This window comes from Betta splendens, chromosome 3, assembly GCF_900634795.4.
Source record: "Betta splendens chromosome 3, fBetSpl5.4, whole genome shotgun sequence".
NCBI lineage: Eukaryota > Metazoa > Chordata > Actinopteri > Anabantiformes > Osphronemidae > Betta > Betta splendens.
The window spans coordinates 16,721,611-16,739,437 of NC_040883.2; the positions used below are offsets into that span (position 1 = coordinate 16,721,611).

At 46.9% G+C, this 17,827-nt stretch overlaps 1 protein-coding gene across 8 annotated transcripts; it reads left to right on the forward strand.

Moving 5' to 3' along the window:
- Positions 1-429: 429 nt before the first annotated feature.
- Positions 430-15,902, forward strand: bdnf (brain-derived neurotrophic factor). Of its 8 annotated transcripts, none has more exons than XM_029144766.3 (3): positions 895-1,419; positions 2,158-2,275; positions 14,854-15,902. In XM_029144766.3, the coding sequence occupies exon 3, from the start codon at positions 14,875-14,877 to the stop codon at positions 15,682-15,684; it is 810 nt and encodes a 269-aa protein (XP_029000599.1). In that variant the 5' UTR covers positions 895-1,419; positions 2,158-2,275; positions 14,854-14,874; the 3' UTR covers positions 15,685-15,902. The 8 variants fall into 8 exon arrangements, with proteins under 8 accessions (XP_029000602.1, XP_029000599.1, XP_029000596.1 ...); XM_029144764.3 differs by lacking the exon at positions 895-1,419 and adding an exon at positions 1,484-1,641; XM_029144769.3 differs by lacking the exons at positions 895-1,419; positions 2,158-2,275 and adding an exon at positions 430-677.
- The last annotated feature ends 1,925 nt before the right edge of the window (positions 15,903-17,827 follow it).

Here is a 17,827-nt window from a genome sequence, read left to right on the forward strand (position 1 = left end):
ATAAACCACGCGGAGGTGGCGTCCAACAGGTTGTGGTCGCCGGCTCAAACCCACGGCGTCCACTCGTCCAGGTGGGGAAGGGCAGAGCGACGCCGACTCGACTCACCTGCGGACTCTGACGTGCGGCTTCTTTGTCTTTGCGGGAGAGGGACCTGCCAGATGGGCTGCCGTCGTCTCCCTTCAGACGCACGCCCACAGGTTTCCATAACGCAGCGCCCCGTGCAGCGTGGTTCCCATAAACGATGACCAAAAAAAAAAAAAGTCATGTATAACGCAAGAATGACACTTTATCCACACAAACACGCCACAAAGTTTGGGATGCTGGCAGGGAGTCAGGCAAATATCACCTATTACTCATGTTACTTAGTACATTTGGGGCTTCACTTGCAAGCACGGCGCTTCGTCACTGCATAACAATCAGATGGCTGAGTGTTGGCAGCGCAACTGATGGAATTTTACTGAAAACAGATTTCGCCTTTGAACTTCCACATACACCTGATCGAGAAAGTGCCAGTGTCGGCTCCAAACGCTCCGGTCGCCTCCCGTTGTAAAAAAAACACACACACCTCTGGACGACGTGGACTAATTTTTTTCCTTCTTATTTTTAATTCCCTTTTTTTTAATTCCTCCAACATCTGTCCGACACGAACGCAGCACGTTAACAGAAATTTGGCAACGTAAGTAGCCTCGTTTGGCGCGAGCGTTTGGTCCAGCAAAAGCAGCGGAGGGGGGGAAGGGGGGGTGGTCTTCACGAGCAGCAACAAGTTCCTCAAGAACTTGACGGGCGCCGCTGATGGTTGGTATTTGTTTTGTAAAAAAAAAAGAAAAAGAAAAGAAAAGAAAGAGACGCGACCTCGTCCGCGTTCGCTAGAAAAATGGCAATGGCCAGTTGTGCGTGTGCGTAACAGGCCCGTGGCCCTTCGCCAAGGAGGGAGTTGACGGTCTATAACACATATGGACGTGTCTCAGAAGTTTTATGTCTCTGCCAGTGATGCACGGCGTGGATTTAAAGATTTGAGGCAGTGCGCGCGCGAGCGAGCGAGCGAGCGAGCGATCAGTCGGGAACTAGTATCCCCCATCAACTTGGATCGCCGTCGCTTATTTCAATCACGTAAGACCCCTAATGGCGTTGTCCGGGCGAGGGTGTTACGTATATCTGTGCGGGCTTCACTGACAACCCGGGCTTGTTGATATTGGTCTTTACTGTAGAGCCACCAAGGTGTTGCCTAAGAGAGTTTAAGCACGCCGATATTGCAAAGGGTTATTAGATTCATAAGTCAGCGAAGTGGTGGGCGATCTACTGAGCACAGCAGAAGTTCTCGTATGATGACTTCAAACAAGACACATTACCTACCAGCATCTGTTGGAGTGAGTGGATATTAAGACACTTCTATCTCCAGGACAGCGTGGGGGAAAATGGTAAGTTCAATGCAAGCAACATATGAGAGGTGATTACCGGGGAACAGCCGTGCTTCGCTGTTTAGCCTGACACCGCGTTGCTGGAAGGGTTGGACTCAGTGGCTACTTGAGAAACTCAGTGCCGAGACCCGCGTTAGATGAAGCTGATGTTGACAAAGCGCGCGTGAGAAAAAGAACAGTGTGGCATTTCTCGGCTCAGGATATGCCGGTTCAGTGAGCGAGGTAAGGAAATATTACATTGTGTCTGCGCGTAATGTGGGGATGTGATGCAGGCTATTGACTGGCGTGGAGCGCTGTATGTGCTGCCAGTGGGGGCTTGATATTTTATGCATGTATGTATGATCTTTGTGAGTGCGGTGCCCGCGTTTCAGAGGGGGGAAAAAAGCAACATGTGCCACTTATGTGTGACACCTGCCATAAAGCGTGCCATTGCGAACAATAGGCATCAGCCCCGGCGTTGCCAGTAGTAATTTGGCGCAAGAGTGAATCCTTTAGGAGGCGACTGGGCTGAGCTGAACCCGCGTTTGTGATATAGGTGCCGCTATCTGGAAGGAAATGTCCGACCAACATGTGATCAAATATTAACAGGACTGGTTTGGCAAGGGGGGAAATACACGTGACAAGCTCCGGGGAGGCTGCAGAGCGGAAAAAAAACAGTTTTAAGTGGGCACTCAAACAAAAGTATATAGATAATTATCGTGGCCCATCATAGTTACCCTGGCTGTGTTATGCTTTCAGCACGTTGGACAGAGGCACCGGAGTCGTGCATGGACTAAAACGCCGAGTGGACGCCAACTCTGTTTCTCTCTTTCCCGACCCCCCTTTGCCAAACCTGGGATTGTTTTTCCAACTTTTGGTAAGCTTATTCAGAGGGAGCCTGTGGTTTGTTAACGGCAGATAAACGGGATTCTAACGAGAACGGGTGTTTAAAAAAAGGAGAGAAAAAAAAACGCGCTTGCCGTTAGGAGCTCGCGCTTTTGGGATGTGTTTTTGTAGGGCACTGTGAAAGTTTACATGTTAGGGCGTCTGGTCTGTGGCACACCACATTGTCGGTACCTATAAGCTCCCCCACACTGCGTTAAACTTTGGGACATGCAAGTCTTGGTCGCGGAGATCTAACCACGCACATAGTGGTTGTCAGCCCTTGTAAAGGTAAGAGCACAATCCATTGTTTTGCTGTCACTCTTTTGTTCCTGTCGTCTTAACGGGCTTCTTCTGGGCTTTTTCTCACGCGAACTTCGCCTGAAAACTACAGCATGCCTTCTCCGCCTTGACGCTGCTTTAAACGTGGCCGTCAATGACCGAAATAACTCCGAAATAAAACGCGATCCAGGTGGCCGGTATCTCGCAGGATGACATTTTCCCCCCTCTCTACAATAACGAAGTTGTCTTTTTTTTCTAAATAATCTGCGCGTTGCCGTTTATAGGATCTTTAAGCCGCACGCGAGCGTCTGAACTGGGACTCGTTTTGCGCTTGGGATGTAAAAACGGACCTTTTGGAAACGTTTTTTTTTTTGGAGTTTCCGAACACTGGCTGCTGCAACACAATTTGCGTAATCGTTGCGTTGTGCCTAATCATGCTCCCAATATGGGACTTGAGACGCTGCAGTGATCTTTCCAGCCTGCACGAACCGGAGTACTGATGCTGGTGCAGATCATTAAGCTGTCTGAAAAATATCTATCTCTCTATCTGTCCATTCATTCATCTATGTCTCCATCCATCCATCCATCCATCCATCCATCTATTTATATATCTATCCGTATATCCATGCATCTATCTTGGCTTATTTTTCTGTTTGGTCTGCTGCATTCATGTTTTGTCTTGATGTCAAACCCTCTGGATTTTGTTACCGACCAAAAATAGCCCTACTCTTTACCCCTCCACCCCCTCCCCCCATCTCCCTCCCTCCACCCCCCTCCCGTCATCGCCATCAAATCACTTGTGTTTTTACTACGACCGCTCCACGGTTTCATTCATAAGGTGCTTTTCACTTCACCTGCTACCCTACCCCCTCTTTTGTCCGTACACGGCTCCGCGTCGACCTGTCAAACGTAGGCTGCGAATGAATAATAGAAAAAAATGACGAATTAATTCTTAATCGCCTCGATTCGTCCGAATTCCCGGCGTCGCCGAAGCGAGGCTGTTTTTACAGTATGCAATTTGTGATATTATTGCTGTGTAAAATTACAATAAAGATGGGCGTGGTCAAAGTGCGTGCACTGACAGATGTTATGGCTGAATGTGATGAGAGGGATAAGATGGCTTGATATGCAATTGTTCGGGAGTCGGGCGATCTTCCTCTCTCGTTCTATTCCTCATTTAAATTGGACACGCGCGTAAAAGCTGCCACGTGAGCTGGCTCGATGTAGACGATAATCACGCCACAATGTTCTGGGATTTTATTTCTCTGCCGTCTTAAAGGACTTGTAGCCTCAAAACTCGCCTCGCACCGACGCAGGAGCGGTGGACATTGTCTATTTCCTCTGTCTGCCTTTCTCGTTCGCTCTCTCGCCCTCTTTCTTTCCCCCCCTCTGGTCAAAGATTTAAGATTTGTGATCCAAGACGACGCAACTGCACGGCAAAACAACAGCAAGGGAAGAGAAAAGCCCCAACGCCCACTGTCAGTCCTGTTCCTCTAACCGAGGCTCCTCTCCCCTCGCACGCTGCGCTTTTAAATAAATACTTCAAAACGAATATACCCACTTAATTCATAATTGCATTTGAATTATGTGACTTCTCTGTCGGCATTTTCCGTCATTTTTTCCCAGCAGCATAACGCGCGCAGATCGGTTTCCGCACATTATAGCTTATTACTCCCCATTTTATATGACACTGAAACCAAAATAGATCATGTTACTTATTAGGCTGCTTGACATTCATAAAAAATGCTTCTTTAATAAAATCTGCGTCGCAACTACGAAAGCCACACTTCGGGCTTATCGTCACCGCAAACGCGTTTATTTTAAAATTACAACCAATCCGTTATTTGTGTAATAAAACGACAAATGTTTTTGTTCGTGTAAGATGAAGAAAATCATGACACGTTCAAGAAACGTACGGCCTTTCACTCTTTATTTTATTGCAGCATATTTTCCGCCTGTGTTTGTTGGAAAATATAATATCGTGTTTGCAGAATTTCTATTTTCTGGCCATGTAGCAGTATTTTTATTATTATTATTTTTCTACTGAGACGTGGGATTATGGTGTGGGCGTGGGCGTGTAGGCTGGAGGAGGAGGGATGAGCGGAGGCGGGTTAGGAGGGGTCTGTGGGGTGGCACGACACACTTTGTATGTATGAAGGTTTTTTTATAGCACTTTTCTGCAATGTACGTCAGCGGATCAGTCCATAAATGGGGCTGCGTGTGTCTGTGTGCGGGCGTGCGCCTGCGTGCGCTCGCGCCGGTGTGCGTGCGTCTCCGCGTGTGTTATCTTTACCGAGAATCTCCCCTCTCTCTCTCTCTCTCTCTCTCTCTCTGCCTCTTTCCCTCTCCCTCTCTGCACTCTCAGCTCTGCAGAGTTGGGGTGGGCGTCAATAACAAACCTGATGGTAGGTTTCATTGCAAAAAAAATAATAAATCAGATGAGATTCTTTCGTTAGGCCTATTTACTTAACGAAAAACATATTCATTGCGCAGGAATTAATAGGACATTGTTTTGTAGAGCTAAAGGAAAGACTGGCCTTTGTGTCTTGTTTGTTTCCGTTGCGATCAATTCATGCAGTTCAGGAGTTAAACGGATTTGGCGGAATCAGATTTTCAATTGACGCTCATTTCTATTTTGTTATAAACCTTGAAAATATTAGGTTTTATTCTCATTATAATTCGATTGCGGATCGTGCCGCTCCACTTTGCCAACGCCGTCTTCATTCATGAAATGTATCAAGCCGAGTGTTTATCCAAGCCGGAGTCTGGCATAAATTATAAATAGCCTATTGATTATTTTTGGGCTATATATGGCGGAAATCTCGACTCACGGCTTGGCGGACGTCACGATATATTTAGAGCGAAAATTAATCATCTTAATCATTATGGTAATGTAGGCTACATCGCCCGCCGCCGTCGCTTTTGCTGCTGCCGCTGCTTTAGTCACCAGGACCCTCATCTTCATCGCTAACACCTTCATCCAATTAACAGGCTTGTTTAAACAAGTTCTTTAATTGTCACTTATTCGTCACTGTGGCGCGAGCGTGGTTTTTGCTGCGACGAAGCCCACGGTTGTTTATTAATACACAGTGGGTATAGTTATCCTGGCAGTAAAGACATCTTCGGACTGACCACTGCGGGACTGCGAGGAATCATGACGCTGTGCGTGCGTGTGAGGAAATGTTCGATCATGCCGGCAAACCATTTGAACGTGTCTCCCAGTCGGCGAACACGCAGCGCCATCACTGAATCCATGCAACTTCCCCAAATAATAAAGTGAATCTACTTGCATTTCCTCGGTGAGTCAGGTTTGGACTCACGTCTGTTTTTATTTTCATGCTTTTTTATGAAGGCAAAGTGTCTCATTTTGACGCTTATGTGTGTAGTTGGATGGGCTAAACCATTGATTTAGCTCTATACGTTCTCATTTGTGCAGCAAATGAGAAACGTTGGAGTCCCACAACAGATATTTCCAGCGTTTGGAAGTAATTTTGCAGCATGATTAGTGTGTTTGCATCCAGCAGTAAACCATGCAAAGGTTATTGATGCTATGCTGATATTGGATTGGAGGGGGGGGGGGAGGGGGTTGTCAGAGGAGGATGAGAGAGGAGGGGGAAGGCATAAGCCAAGAAAAGAGGCAGACAGAGACAGAGAGGAGCTTAATAGGCTATGGAGTGATCTACAGGCTGTAATGTATCAGCTAGCAGAGGATGTGGATATGAAGCTTTGAAGGCTGGGCTTCTATGTCTGCCTGATGATTACAATAAAGGTTAATGTCATCACAGGGGGGCTGACATTAACTCCTCACTCCGGCATCTGATTATAAAAGGCCTGCGCTGAGTTTACCTGTTTACCAGTCTGGAGTTTTCTCAGCCCACCGTCATCCCGTTTGACGTCACCCAACCTCATACGCGCCGTTTACCCGGTTGACGCGCTTCCTTCGCCTCGAGGAGGAATGAAATTTTGCTGTGATCAAAATACCCTCATCGCCCTCCTTTATCCCCAGTGAAAATGACATTTCACAAAATGTCATTCCGCCCGTGTTACACGGCTCCTCTCCGGCACAAAGAGGCATAATTCGCCTTGTTAAGTGAAGCCTCCGTCACTGCAGACCTGTCGGCATCGTGCTGCGTTTGGCAAGAGGAGCCTTGAAAGGTTACACAAGTGTATCGTGTTGTCGGCTCCCGCCGTTGTTTCTCCCTCGCCGCCGCACCGACGGGCGGGAGGTTGCAGGTGCGAGACCCAAACCACCCGGTTCCTGCTGCAAGTCGCACCGGGCCGACGGCGCCTGGCTTCATTAGGACCTGCAGAATTGGGCCGCGCACGGCAGCGAGCGGAGACAAAAGGTCTCATCTCAACACCTCAGACAGTTTGAAGTCATTGTTCCCTGAAGCCGTGCTGAGAAATCTTAAACCCGGAGAAATCTTACACCTGGGTTCCAGTGAAATAGTGGTTTATCAGTTTTCAGAACTACTCCCGGTGCCTCGTAACAGTGGTGCTTCTGTTTCACCCCGGGCCGGGGCAATGGAGGCGAGCCCACCTCCGCTCACGGCCCCGTCCTCCTCCGGCTTTGGGGCATCTCATCAGTTTCATTCATAAATTCGGCCCGTGGAACGTCAGACGGATGCAAACCGGCGCTGGCGAGAGAGAGAAACCCTGTTGTTGTTTATGCTCTTCTAATGAGATGCCAAGTGATTTATTTATGAATTACTTGTTTGGAACAGCCCCCTTGTGCAGTGTGCATTTTTTGAATCCTCTTTGGAGTCATGTCGCTCAGTGATTGCTGATGCAACTCTTTGTCATCCAGAGTTTGCCCTCGCCTCCTGTGAGCCTTCAGGGAGGGCTATATCTATCTTGGCATGTCCCTGGGTGTGTTGGAGGTGGGACTGACTCATTAAGCAGGTGTGAGCATCCACTCCCATACTGCTACACGCCAAACAAGAACTCTCCGGCTCATAAAGTCGTGGAGGGGAAGAATCATGGTGGTAATATAGCAAACGCATCACAATAAATCTTTGCACTGGACCGGGGCCAAGTCACAAGGATAATGAGCTGCCATTTCCCCATTATGCTCACTCGTTTATGCATCAGAGGTGGAGTTTCCAAACGTTCATCACCCATTCAAAGGGCTGTGGCTCCACTGACATCTCTATTTGGATTTGGTTTTATAAAGGAAATTAAACGTTCCCGGTACTGGGAAACAAGAGTCTCAGAAAGCGAGGCCGCTGTGCCCTGTGTGTAACGACGTAAACGCGTTTGTTTAGCCCACATTTGGTAAGAATAACCCGCGAACGCTGGTTACTACACTGCGGAGCACTTGCAGGGGAGTCATCCATCTGTTGTGGAGAGGAATCTATTTAAAAGCAAGAAAAGGCAGGATTGTTTTCGAGAAGTTCACGTCGTTGCTGAGTCTCCAGTGACGGCAGGCAACACAGTTAACAGTCACGTGCGGGGAAGTGTCGTGGAGCTAGTGGTCTGGGGTTCAGCACAGACTAGAGGCTCGGTGTTGTACAGGCGTGAGTTAAGAATTAAATGTTTACAAAATGGATTCAAATACCTGACATTGGAAAGAAATCATCTGAAAATGTACATTTTCTTTCAGACGCCGATAGAGGTTTGATCGTAAAATGGATGAAATGCCATTAAACCCACACACACACTAGTGGACGATGACGAAGCAAAAACACATTGTTGTTTTTGTTTGCGAATTTCGTCACAATTACAAACTACACGATTTAGACCCTCAACTCCGGACGCGGTAGGAACATATTGGCAGGGTCCAGTCCTTGCTAACGTCTCCCACCTGGAATGAGGCAGTTTATCCCATCGTTCCTGACGGATCCTCTCGGGCTCCATCTGATCTCCACCTCCAACAGATGTTCAATTAATGTTAAGTCTGGGTTTCGTTAGGACACTGGGGAACAGACACTGGCCCCAAAAACACGCCAAGATGGTCTCCAGGTAGTTAGCCACCGCCAAACGAGCTCCGTGTTTGGTATTAGCAGGTGATGAGCGCTGCCTGTTTCCCCGACACAGTGTTTGGAGTCCTGCCCAAAAGGTTTAATTTAGTCTCATCCAACCAGAGATTTTCTTTCCTCATGCTTTTAGAGTCCTTTAAATACCATTTGGCAAACCCTAAACAGACTGTGGCTTTCATCTAACCACTCTATCATAATGGCCTGATTGATGGAGTGTTATTGAGACATTCATCCTTCTGTCAGGTTTGCTTCTCTCTTCTGAAGCTCTATTAGAGTGAACACTGGGTCCTTGGTCATCTCCCTGACCAAGGCTCTTCTTACCCAATTTGGCTGCAGGCTCAACTTTAGGAGGATTACTGGGATCCAGTGGGAACACATCACATTTTAAAACCTGCGCATCGCCATCATTTACAATAATTGGGAGAATTTTCTGTATTGTTTAAAGTGTATGTGTTTCTAAATTAAGTCCAAACAGGTTTCTGGGTGTATACTGGCATGTCATCCATTAAAAATCAACCTCCGCGCCATTAAAATGCGCAGAAAGTGAAGGAGGGCAGACACTTCCTGGAGCAGCTGGGCACTTTAGCTTGAAACACCATCCTCCTTTAAGCTTATTTTCATATGATTTACCCAGCCTCTGCAGAACAGCACAAGAAGTTCTCTTTTTTACTCATCAGAATATCTAATTTTACGTAAATAGGCCACCTCTAAATGGCACGCAGCGTATCACGACTCCGCGAAGACGCGCTGTTACGCAAAACCTTCAAAAAAAAAAATCCCACCTCTTTGGCCTCACTGAGCAAAATACGGAAGAGGGGAGGGTTCGGTTGTGCTTTATATTTGCCAGGCGTTATGGTGGTGATGCAGGCTGCGCGGCATGCGGACAAACAAAAGCGCACAACGCACACTGAACGCGCATTAATAGTTCCGCCTCGAGGCTGCTTAAACAGGAGTTTGGTGGCGACCAGTCAGCCCACGGCAGGTCACATGTTGCAGCGTCATTGTGTAGTAAAGTTACTGTAGTTGCAAAGACGCTCCTCATTTCAGCTCCAGAGGTCTCCCCATCTCGTGGTGCTGCTGCGGCGCTTCGGCATGCGACAACTTCAAATTCAGACCATCTCCAAAGGAGCCGCGCAGACATGGGAGTGCATTACCTCATCCATGCAATTTCCACCATCAATAATTTAATCTATTTGCTCCAAAGCTGAAGAGATATCCTGAAGCTTGTCGGGAGAGTACAGAGAGGGAAATATCGCTTAAGTAATTTACTCAGGGAGTTGTCCAAAACATCCCAGATGACACCACTGGGCTGTTAAATGGTCTGTTTTACGACTGGGCAGTAAAAGGTATGTGTCGCGTTATTTTCCGATAACTTGTTTTCAGCACTTTCGCTTTGTTTGATGCTCCTACGGGGAAAAATGATAAAGGTGTGCGTGTGTGTGTGTGTGTGTGTGTGTGTGTGTGTGTGTGTGTGGGTAGGAGGAGGAGGGAGGGGGGTCTAAAAGTAGCTCTATCAACTCTGACTATCCTGCGAACAGAGCGCCGCAGCCCGAGAGGGGATATGTGTAACCGAATCCTCGCGTTCATTAATAAAAAACGGAGTTATTATGTTGATTGGGTTTCCAGTGGAGGTGCAGGCTCGGCAGATGTAATCTGGAGCGAAAGGCTGTTGTTTCATCACGACCGGAGCAGCCCGCATGTGCGGCGCGGCTGCTCGGTTATTAGTATTTCTCGTAAGGAACAAATCCAAGCGTGTCTGTTTGAAATCAGCCCCGTTCGGGCAGTTAACGGCGACTTCACGCTTGTAAACAGCTCAATAAACTCTCTCTGCTGCGGGTGTTCTTCTAGTCAAACCTCAGAGCGTCCTCGGACGCGAACGGGCGCAGAAATGAATGCGACGGGCAGGTTTTGTATCGTTGTTTTGCAGAGGAAAAAAAAAACTTTGATGAACTCATTAAGACTTTATAGGAAACCCGAGCCCCAAACGCCCTGCCACGGCGGCCAACACACGGTCGGGTTCGCGTCTCGGCGCTACGTGCCCGCACTGAATGCCTTCAAGTTCCAGGGCGAGAATGAAGCCGGATTAGTCCCATTTACAGGCTGCTGGAAACCTGGCTCGTTTGTGACAGCTTCGTGCGAAAACGTCTAATCCACCAGGATCACGGTGGTGCAGGAGCCGGGTGGTGGAGGGATGAATCCACGGGGCACTTTACAATAAAATGCTAATTAGTGCTCAAGTTGTATCAGAGCGACCAACCTGCATAGGTGGGAGCTTTGCGATTACGCACGGCAAACGGAGCTTGTGCGTAATTGTGAACGGACGACAAAGTTCACTTTGCGTCCTCTGTCTGTCCGTCTGTGCGTCCGTCCGTCCGTCGCGTTTCACGTGGGGAGGGGGGAGAGAGGGAGACGGGGGGGGGGAACAGCGCGAGGGACAAAGAGGAGCCGTGACGATTCCACGGTCTCACGCGCCATCTAGCTCGCGAAGCGAGGAACTGCAGCGCTGCTCACTTTGAGGGTTGGGTGTTATTGTGATGGCGAGCGCTCACGTTTGGTGATCAGAACGTCCCTAGGACACGTTGCGGGGCCGCACAGGGCACGGTGAGGATCATACAGAGGAGGTTGTGTCTGTTCAGAGACGTAAATGCAGCACGTCGCCGCTCCCGTGGAGAGCGTAGATCACTCAGCGGCTGTTTGAACGGCGGGCTCTTCTGTGGCAGTGGCCGCGGTCGGCCTGGAGGCCAGGTATAATCCCTCAGTGATGCTCATCCATTACTAAACATGCTCTGAAGCCGGCAGATTGAAAACAGATCTTCCACAAGCTTCCACATGTGTCAGCCATTACTGTCTAATTGCCTTTTTTCTAAGCGCTGCCTGCATTGTGGCGCACAAGGGGTTTTGTCTTTTTTTTTTCTTTTTTTTTTTCCTTCCCCACCTGAACATTTGGCATTATGTGCGTTGCATGTTGGACGTGACAAAACATGTTGCTAGGTAAATAGCTCCAGTCTGCACAGTTCTGGAGGAGCCGAACAAAGCGATGCCCACGAGGGAGCAGCGCGGGGAACAAATGTTGCTACAGGTCACACGTTTCTATTCAAATGCCGCGGCCGCGTTCGCCGCTTTCATCTCCCCTGTTTGATGTTTATTTTCCTCCCCTGACGTTTTCCACGATATCATGTGCGCTCCTGGTAAAGATGAAGCCATAAAGTATGCTGACATGTGCAGCGAGGCCGCCGAACGCCGCTGAATGCGTAATAATACCAGCTATGCTAGTCCTTTCATGCTTTAGAGCAACTTTTCAGCATCTGTCAAAAGAGACATTTATCACTTTAATCCCCACCTGGCTCAAAGAATAAATGTGAGGATAAGTTACATGTCCCTGCCATACAGCTCTGCTCTCAAAGCCGCTGAACAGGTGGTCATCCAGAGACACCAAAGCCAAACAGCGGAGCGAGTCCTCCCAGTCACCTGCCGCCATTGTTCCGAGTGTCTCGCGGCGTGGACGTGTTGTCGTGGACAATGGCGTGTTTGATCAGCGGTTACTGCGGGCTTCGCGTCCCTCCGCCCTCTCAGTGATTTACATCTTTGCTCCGAGGAGCTGTCATACGTGCCGCGCATCATAGATCAGCGCGCTGTACCTGGATTCTACGCGATCATTCATATTTCCAGCCATCTGGATTGAGGGAATGTCACCTGGAACGCATCACTCGAGCCGCCGTGAAAAGTTGATTCCATTTCAGACATTCCCCCGCACGCCGTTCCCCTCCCGTTTTGTTATGCATGCTCGTTATGTTAACTAGCAGGCTGCTTTTTATTAGCTGCGAAATCCAGCCATGCGCATAAAATTTGCCTTCGCCGCATGTAGAACACCAGAGCAAAGCCAATCAATTGTCACATTTAGCCCGTAGTAGACGTAAGCCAGTCCCATAACAATTAAATGATTCATTGGCTTTATCACATTTGAGCAGGATGTTGATTGAGGGAATGAGCCATATTGATTGTCCTGATGGAAACAGGAAATAAAATAGATAGAAATAAAATCATTTGTTGTTCCCGGTGTGAGGATACCCGGGGGAGCGGCATGCAATTGCGCACCGTTGAGTGGCATTACCCCCAGCAACCTCCTCCCTTCCATTCTCTCCCCTATGGAGACCTGGAAGAGACGTCATCTGTGGTTGTTATGCTGCGAAATGACGCTGGCACTCTCTCCACCCCCTGCTACTGCAATATTACCCCTGTGGTCTGTTACAGAAGATGCAGCACTCTTCGTCTGCACCATTTCCAGCATGAAGTTTGACGCCTAGCAGTAATCATCCCCCTGCCTTCATTTCCCTCATGTGGAAGTGGAACCATTTGAGTGCGATGCAGATAATAATATCAGCCTAAATGCATCCTACACATAAAGCTCGTGACTGGCCTCGATCCCGTAAACCTACACGATTTTCTATGCTGGGAAGCCTCACACGTAATTCTTATTATTGGAAGCGAAGCCTTAGCAACACTGAAGGCTAATAGTCTCAAATCTGCCTCTCAGATAAGCTATTAATACCAACATTTAATTCAATATCCAAGTCATCTCCTTATTTTCGCCTTCGTCCTAATTGTTGTTTTAGCTGGTGCAAGGAAAAATACCCCCATCTCCCTGCGAACGCATACGAGGCGGCCCCTCCCCGTGCCCTCCCCCTAACACACACACTCACACACGCCGGAGGAGCACGTCACTGAGCTTGGGGAATGAGTGGCTCATTAAGAAGAAGGATGTGATATTCTGAATAGAGACTGTGAGACTTCCAACACATCTATTTTTAGAGCAGATATCTCTATGGCAGTCGCTGTGCTGTTGGTTAATTGCAGCCGCGACCCCAGATACCAATTAAGAGTGAAACAAATGCTTTAAAGGTGGGGTTCGGCTCCTTCCTGCTATCGAAGGTCCTCGTGTCCAGTCGGAGCGCGGGCGCGCGTCACGTTTCCCTGTATCAGGTTGGGACACGCAGAAGCAGTCAGAGCCTCAGCCGGGCTATTTTTAAATGAGCCCCTGTGGAAAGCAGCATCTAGATTTTCTTTTCATTATGGCTGCTTTTATATTTCTGGTTGCTGGATGTGCACCAAGCCATTGATTGTACACCATAGAGCTGCTCAAAGGTAGGCCATGCATACGTGTTCAGGCCGAGGACGTATGTACAGTATTCTGGATACACCTGACACCCCCCCCCCTTTTTATCTTTGGAGCTGCTCTACCGAAGCCTTGAGATTGGTGCGTTGCAGCGCGGGGAGGATGACACATGTTTCTGTCATTCAGCTTCCTCGTGACATCCTGTTAGTTCATTCTGCAGCACTCCACCTGCCAAAAAACAAACAGCGGCCCTCGACAAACTCCGCTGCTCCCCATTCACAACCGTGAGCTTCAGCATCAGGGCTGCGCTTCCCTTTAATAAGTGATACTGCAGCACTGGTGTTTGTCAGAGCGGAGGCAAACACAGCCTTTCCCACTCAATCAGCCAGTAAGTGATGTCCATGTTGGAGGTTTCCGGAGCGTTGATAATGGTGATTTTCCTAGTTGGGTAATTTCCTAGTCCAAATATAATACATGCACTCTTCAAACAAACAAATCAAACAACACCGTATCCCTCTGTCAACACATCAGCCATGAAGCGTCTCATCATTGTGCCAGTTCACAATTGAGCCTCACGTGGCTGAAGCCTGAATGCGTCTATTATTTGCCACCTGTTCTAACAGTTGATGAAGTCACTTGGCCCAATCAACTTCAAGTTCAGGAATACGATAATACAGCGTGTCCTTATTGAAGGGAAGATATGAGCTTCCAACCGTGACCAGATAAGGCAGCGATGTGCTGCGCATCACATTTGACCAATAAAACCCACTACAATGCTCAAAGAGGAGCCCACAGATTGGAAGGATGGGCTGCTAGGTAATAGCAACCCTGTAACCATGACATTTATTTGTGTAATCTTATCTCGTGTAATGAGTGATCTCTCTGATGCTCAGCACAGCCTTTGTGCATCACTGCCAACAAATAAAAACCCAAGCCAGGCCTCACATAGGAACAGAACGATTACAGTTTGCAAACAATTTGAAAACACTGATGACTCGGCGCCAGGATCAGTTGAATAAAAACATTTTGTGATGAATATTCTCCGGCTCTCTTTTGGGAGAGGGCGGAAAGTAAGGGAAAAGCCTTCAGCGGTGCCTTATGGATGTAGTCGAAGGATGCTGGACGTCCTCTTTGACTAACTGTCTCGTTCTCTCCCCCCTTCTCTCCCCTCTTGTTCTCTGTCCTTCTCTCCCGCTACAGTTCCACCAGGTTAGAAGAGTGATGACCATCCTGTTCCTTACTATGGTTATTTCATACTTCAGTTGCATGAGAGCTGCGCCCCTGAGAGACGCCCCGGGCATGCGGGGCCACCGGACGGACGGCTACCTGGGCGCCGCTGCAACGGCCCCTCGAGGCCACGGGACTCCACAGAGTGGTGGTGGGCCGGGCCAGCGCGGGGACCTGCCCTCGCTCACAGATACGTTTGAGCAGGTGATAGAGGAGCTGCTGGAGGTGGAGGGGGAGGCGGCGCAGCTGGGACAGGGGCCTGATAAGAGCCAGGGAGGTGGGGGCCCGTCCGCAGTGGTCACCGCAGACACCAAGGATGTCGACCTGTACGACTCGCGGGTGATGATCAGCAACCAAGTGCCTTTGGAGCCGCCGTTGCTCTTTCTTCTGGAGGAATACAAAAACTATCTGGATGCCGCTAATATGTCCATGAGGGTGCGGCGACACTCCGATCCCTCGCGGCGTGGAGAGCTCAGCGTGTGTGACAGTATTAGCCAGTGGGTGACAGCTGTGGATAAAAAGACGGCAATAGACATGTCTGGGCAGACGGTTACCGTCATGGAAAAGGTCCCTGTCCCCAATGGCCAACTGAAGCAATACTTTTATGAGACCAAATGCAACCCCATGGGGTACACGAAGGAGGGCTGCAGAGGAATAGACAAGCGGCATTATAATTCCCAATGCAGGACAACCCAGTCCTACGTGCGAGCGCTGACCATGGATAGCAAAAAGAAGATCGGCTGGCGGTTTATAAGGATAGACACTTCATGTGTATGCACATTGACCATTAAAAGAGGGAGATAGTGTATAAAATGTATAGATTTTATTGAAGAGTTTAAAAAAGAGAATAAAGAGAAAATATCTATTTGTATATATACATAACAGGGTAAATTATTCCGTCAAATGAAAATTTTATGGACTGCATGTAAAAAAAGATGAAGTTTATACAGTAAAAGTGATATTACAGTCTATTTATTGAACATATTCATGACCTTGTAAACAATTAAAAATCTGATCAGTCATTTGCGCCCAGTTTAAATTACTATATCACATTCCTCAAGACATTGTGATTTGTTTACGTTGCCAAGAATTAGAACATGAAGGAAAGACACAGGCAAGGAGTGAGAGAAGACAGCTCCATCTTCAAAAGCTTGCATGCTGCTTCAATTGTGAATTTGAGAAATTCTCCTCTTACAAAAAAGAAAATGATGCTGACCAAAAAACATTCCATTTACATATTCAGCAGAAAACAATTTTCCTCTCGAGTAATTTATCTGTTTACTGTTCTAAACTTCTCAAGGTAATGTTGGAATTACATACTATGTCAAGGTGCTGTTGTCAAAGCTTTGCTGTTTATTTTTTTATCCCCACCAGAGGACAAGATATATATACAAAGAAATCATATATATATATATATATATATATATATATATATATATATATATATAGATATATATATATATATATATATATATATATATATATATATATATATATATATATATATATATATATATATATATATAATTTATTCATTGACATGTTTCTGGGTTAATATTATTCATTTTGTATGTTGTGAAGTTGTTTGCAATATTAAACTGAAATATTTCAAGAAATAAAAATGACTATAGGCAACTGAAAACAAAATCAATGTCGATAGTTTCAACAGTCCGCTCTTAGGCAGAATAGAGTTTATTAGAGAGGCAGGCAGGCAAGGGAGGAACGCAGACACACGCATGCATGAGTACAAACTGCACTACCAAAACAAATGGAGTTGTTTTTACAAGCTGCAGGAAAACCCAGACAGAGGAGTCAATGCATTGGATGATACATCAAAGAAATAATGACAGCATACACAGTTGTTATTTACTTAATTATTACTCCAGCTGCATGTGTGATATTTCACAATTACATGAACTTAGCATTGCAAGGAAATCGCCTACACATGCAAGACAAGACTAGTACAACTAGGCTACAGACGCACATGAAGCGCTCTCTGCTTTGACAGTGATGGATTCTCCCACCCAAGCTGCTGTGTACATTAACATTATATACACCCCACTTTTTTACTAGCTCATGGTAATCCCATCTTTAAATCTTCAGTCATTGCAGATTTTATTATTTCAAAGGTCACTTCATTCATCAAGAGCAAAAGGAAAAGCCGTTCTAGGTAACCAGTTTGGTATTTGGGTGAAAAGCGCGATGCTGCTCCTGATCCATATTCCCTCCAGCAGATGAAAACGCACTGCATTACACATCGCAGGGCTCATTGCTTGCCAAGTCCAGATGCCATGACTTAAGGTCGTAATGCGATACCAATAAAGTTTGTACAACTTTGCATCCGCACACCATAAAACAGTCATATAATCACATATTTCTAAGAAGAAGGCGTAAGAAAAGCAAAGCTCCGGTCAAAAGCCTCAATTACATCGTGTTGTTGTGTTCAATGGGATCCAAACAACTCTTCTTTTGCAACCTGAAGGTAAGTGCGTGACTTATAAAGAGAACTGTCTCTGGCATTATATAGAAGAGATGAATTTTTCAAGATCAATGAACAGTTTTCTTCATTTATTTAGAGTTTCTCTCTAAATCTGCAGGAGAAGGTTTCTAGTTGAACCAAGTAAGAATTAACAATGTCAAAAGTAATGCTAACGTATGGGAAGTAAAGCAGCTGTTGAAACAAAATCCACCTTAACATCAAACTATAAGGATTTAGTAAGACTTAATGAACGTGCCTGAGCACCAACACATCTTCAGCATTCGTAGCAATGAATCAGACTTTTTGTGATAAGTTTGACCGAGGGCATTTTGAACTGCTCTATTTATCACGAGCCACTGGCTCTTATGTGTAACGAAGCTTAAGTAATAGAAAACTTCCATCTGACAATCATGCTGTTACAGGAATGAATCATATGAGTCTGAATCACCAGATGTCTTTGATTAGAGT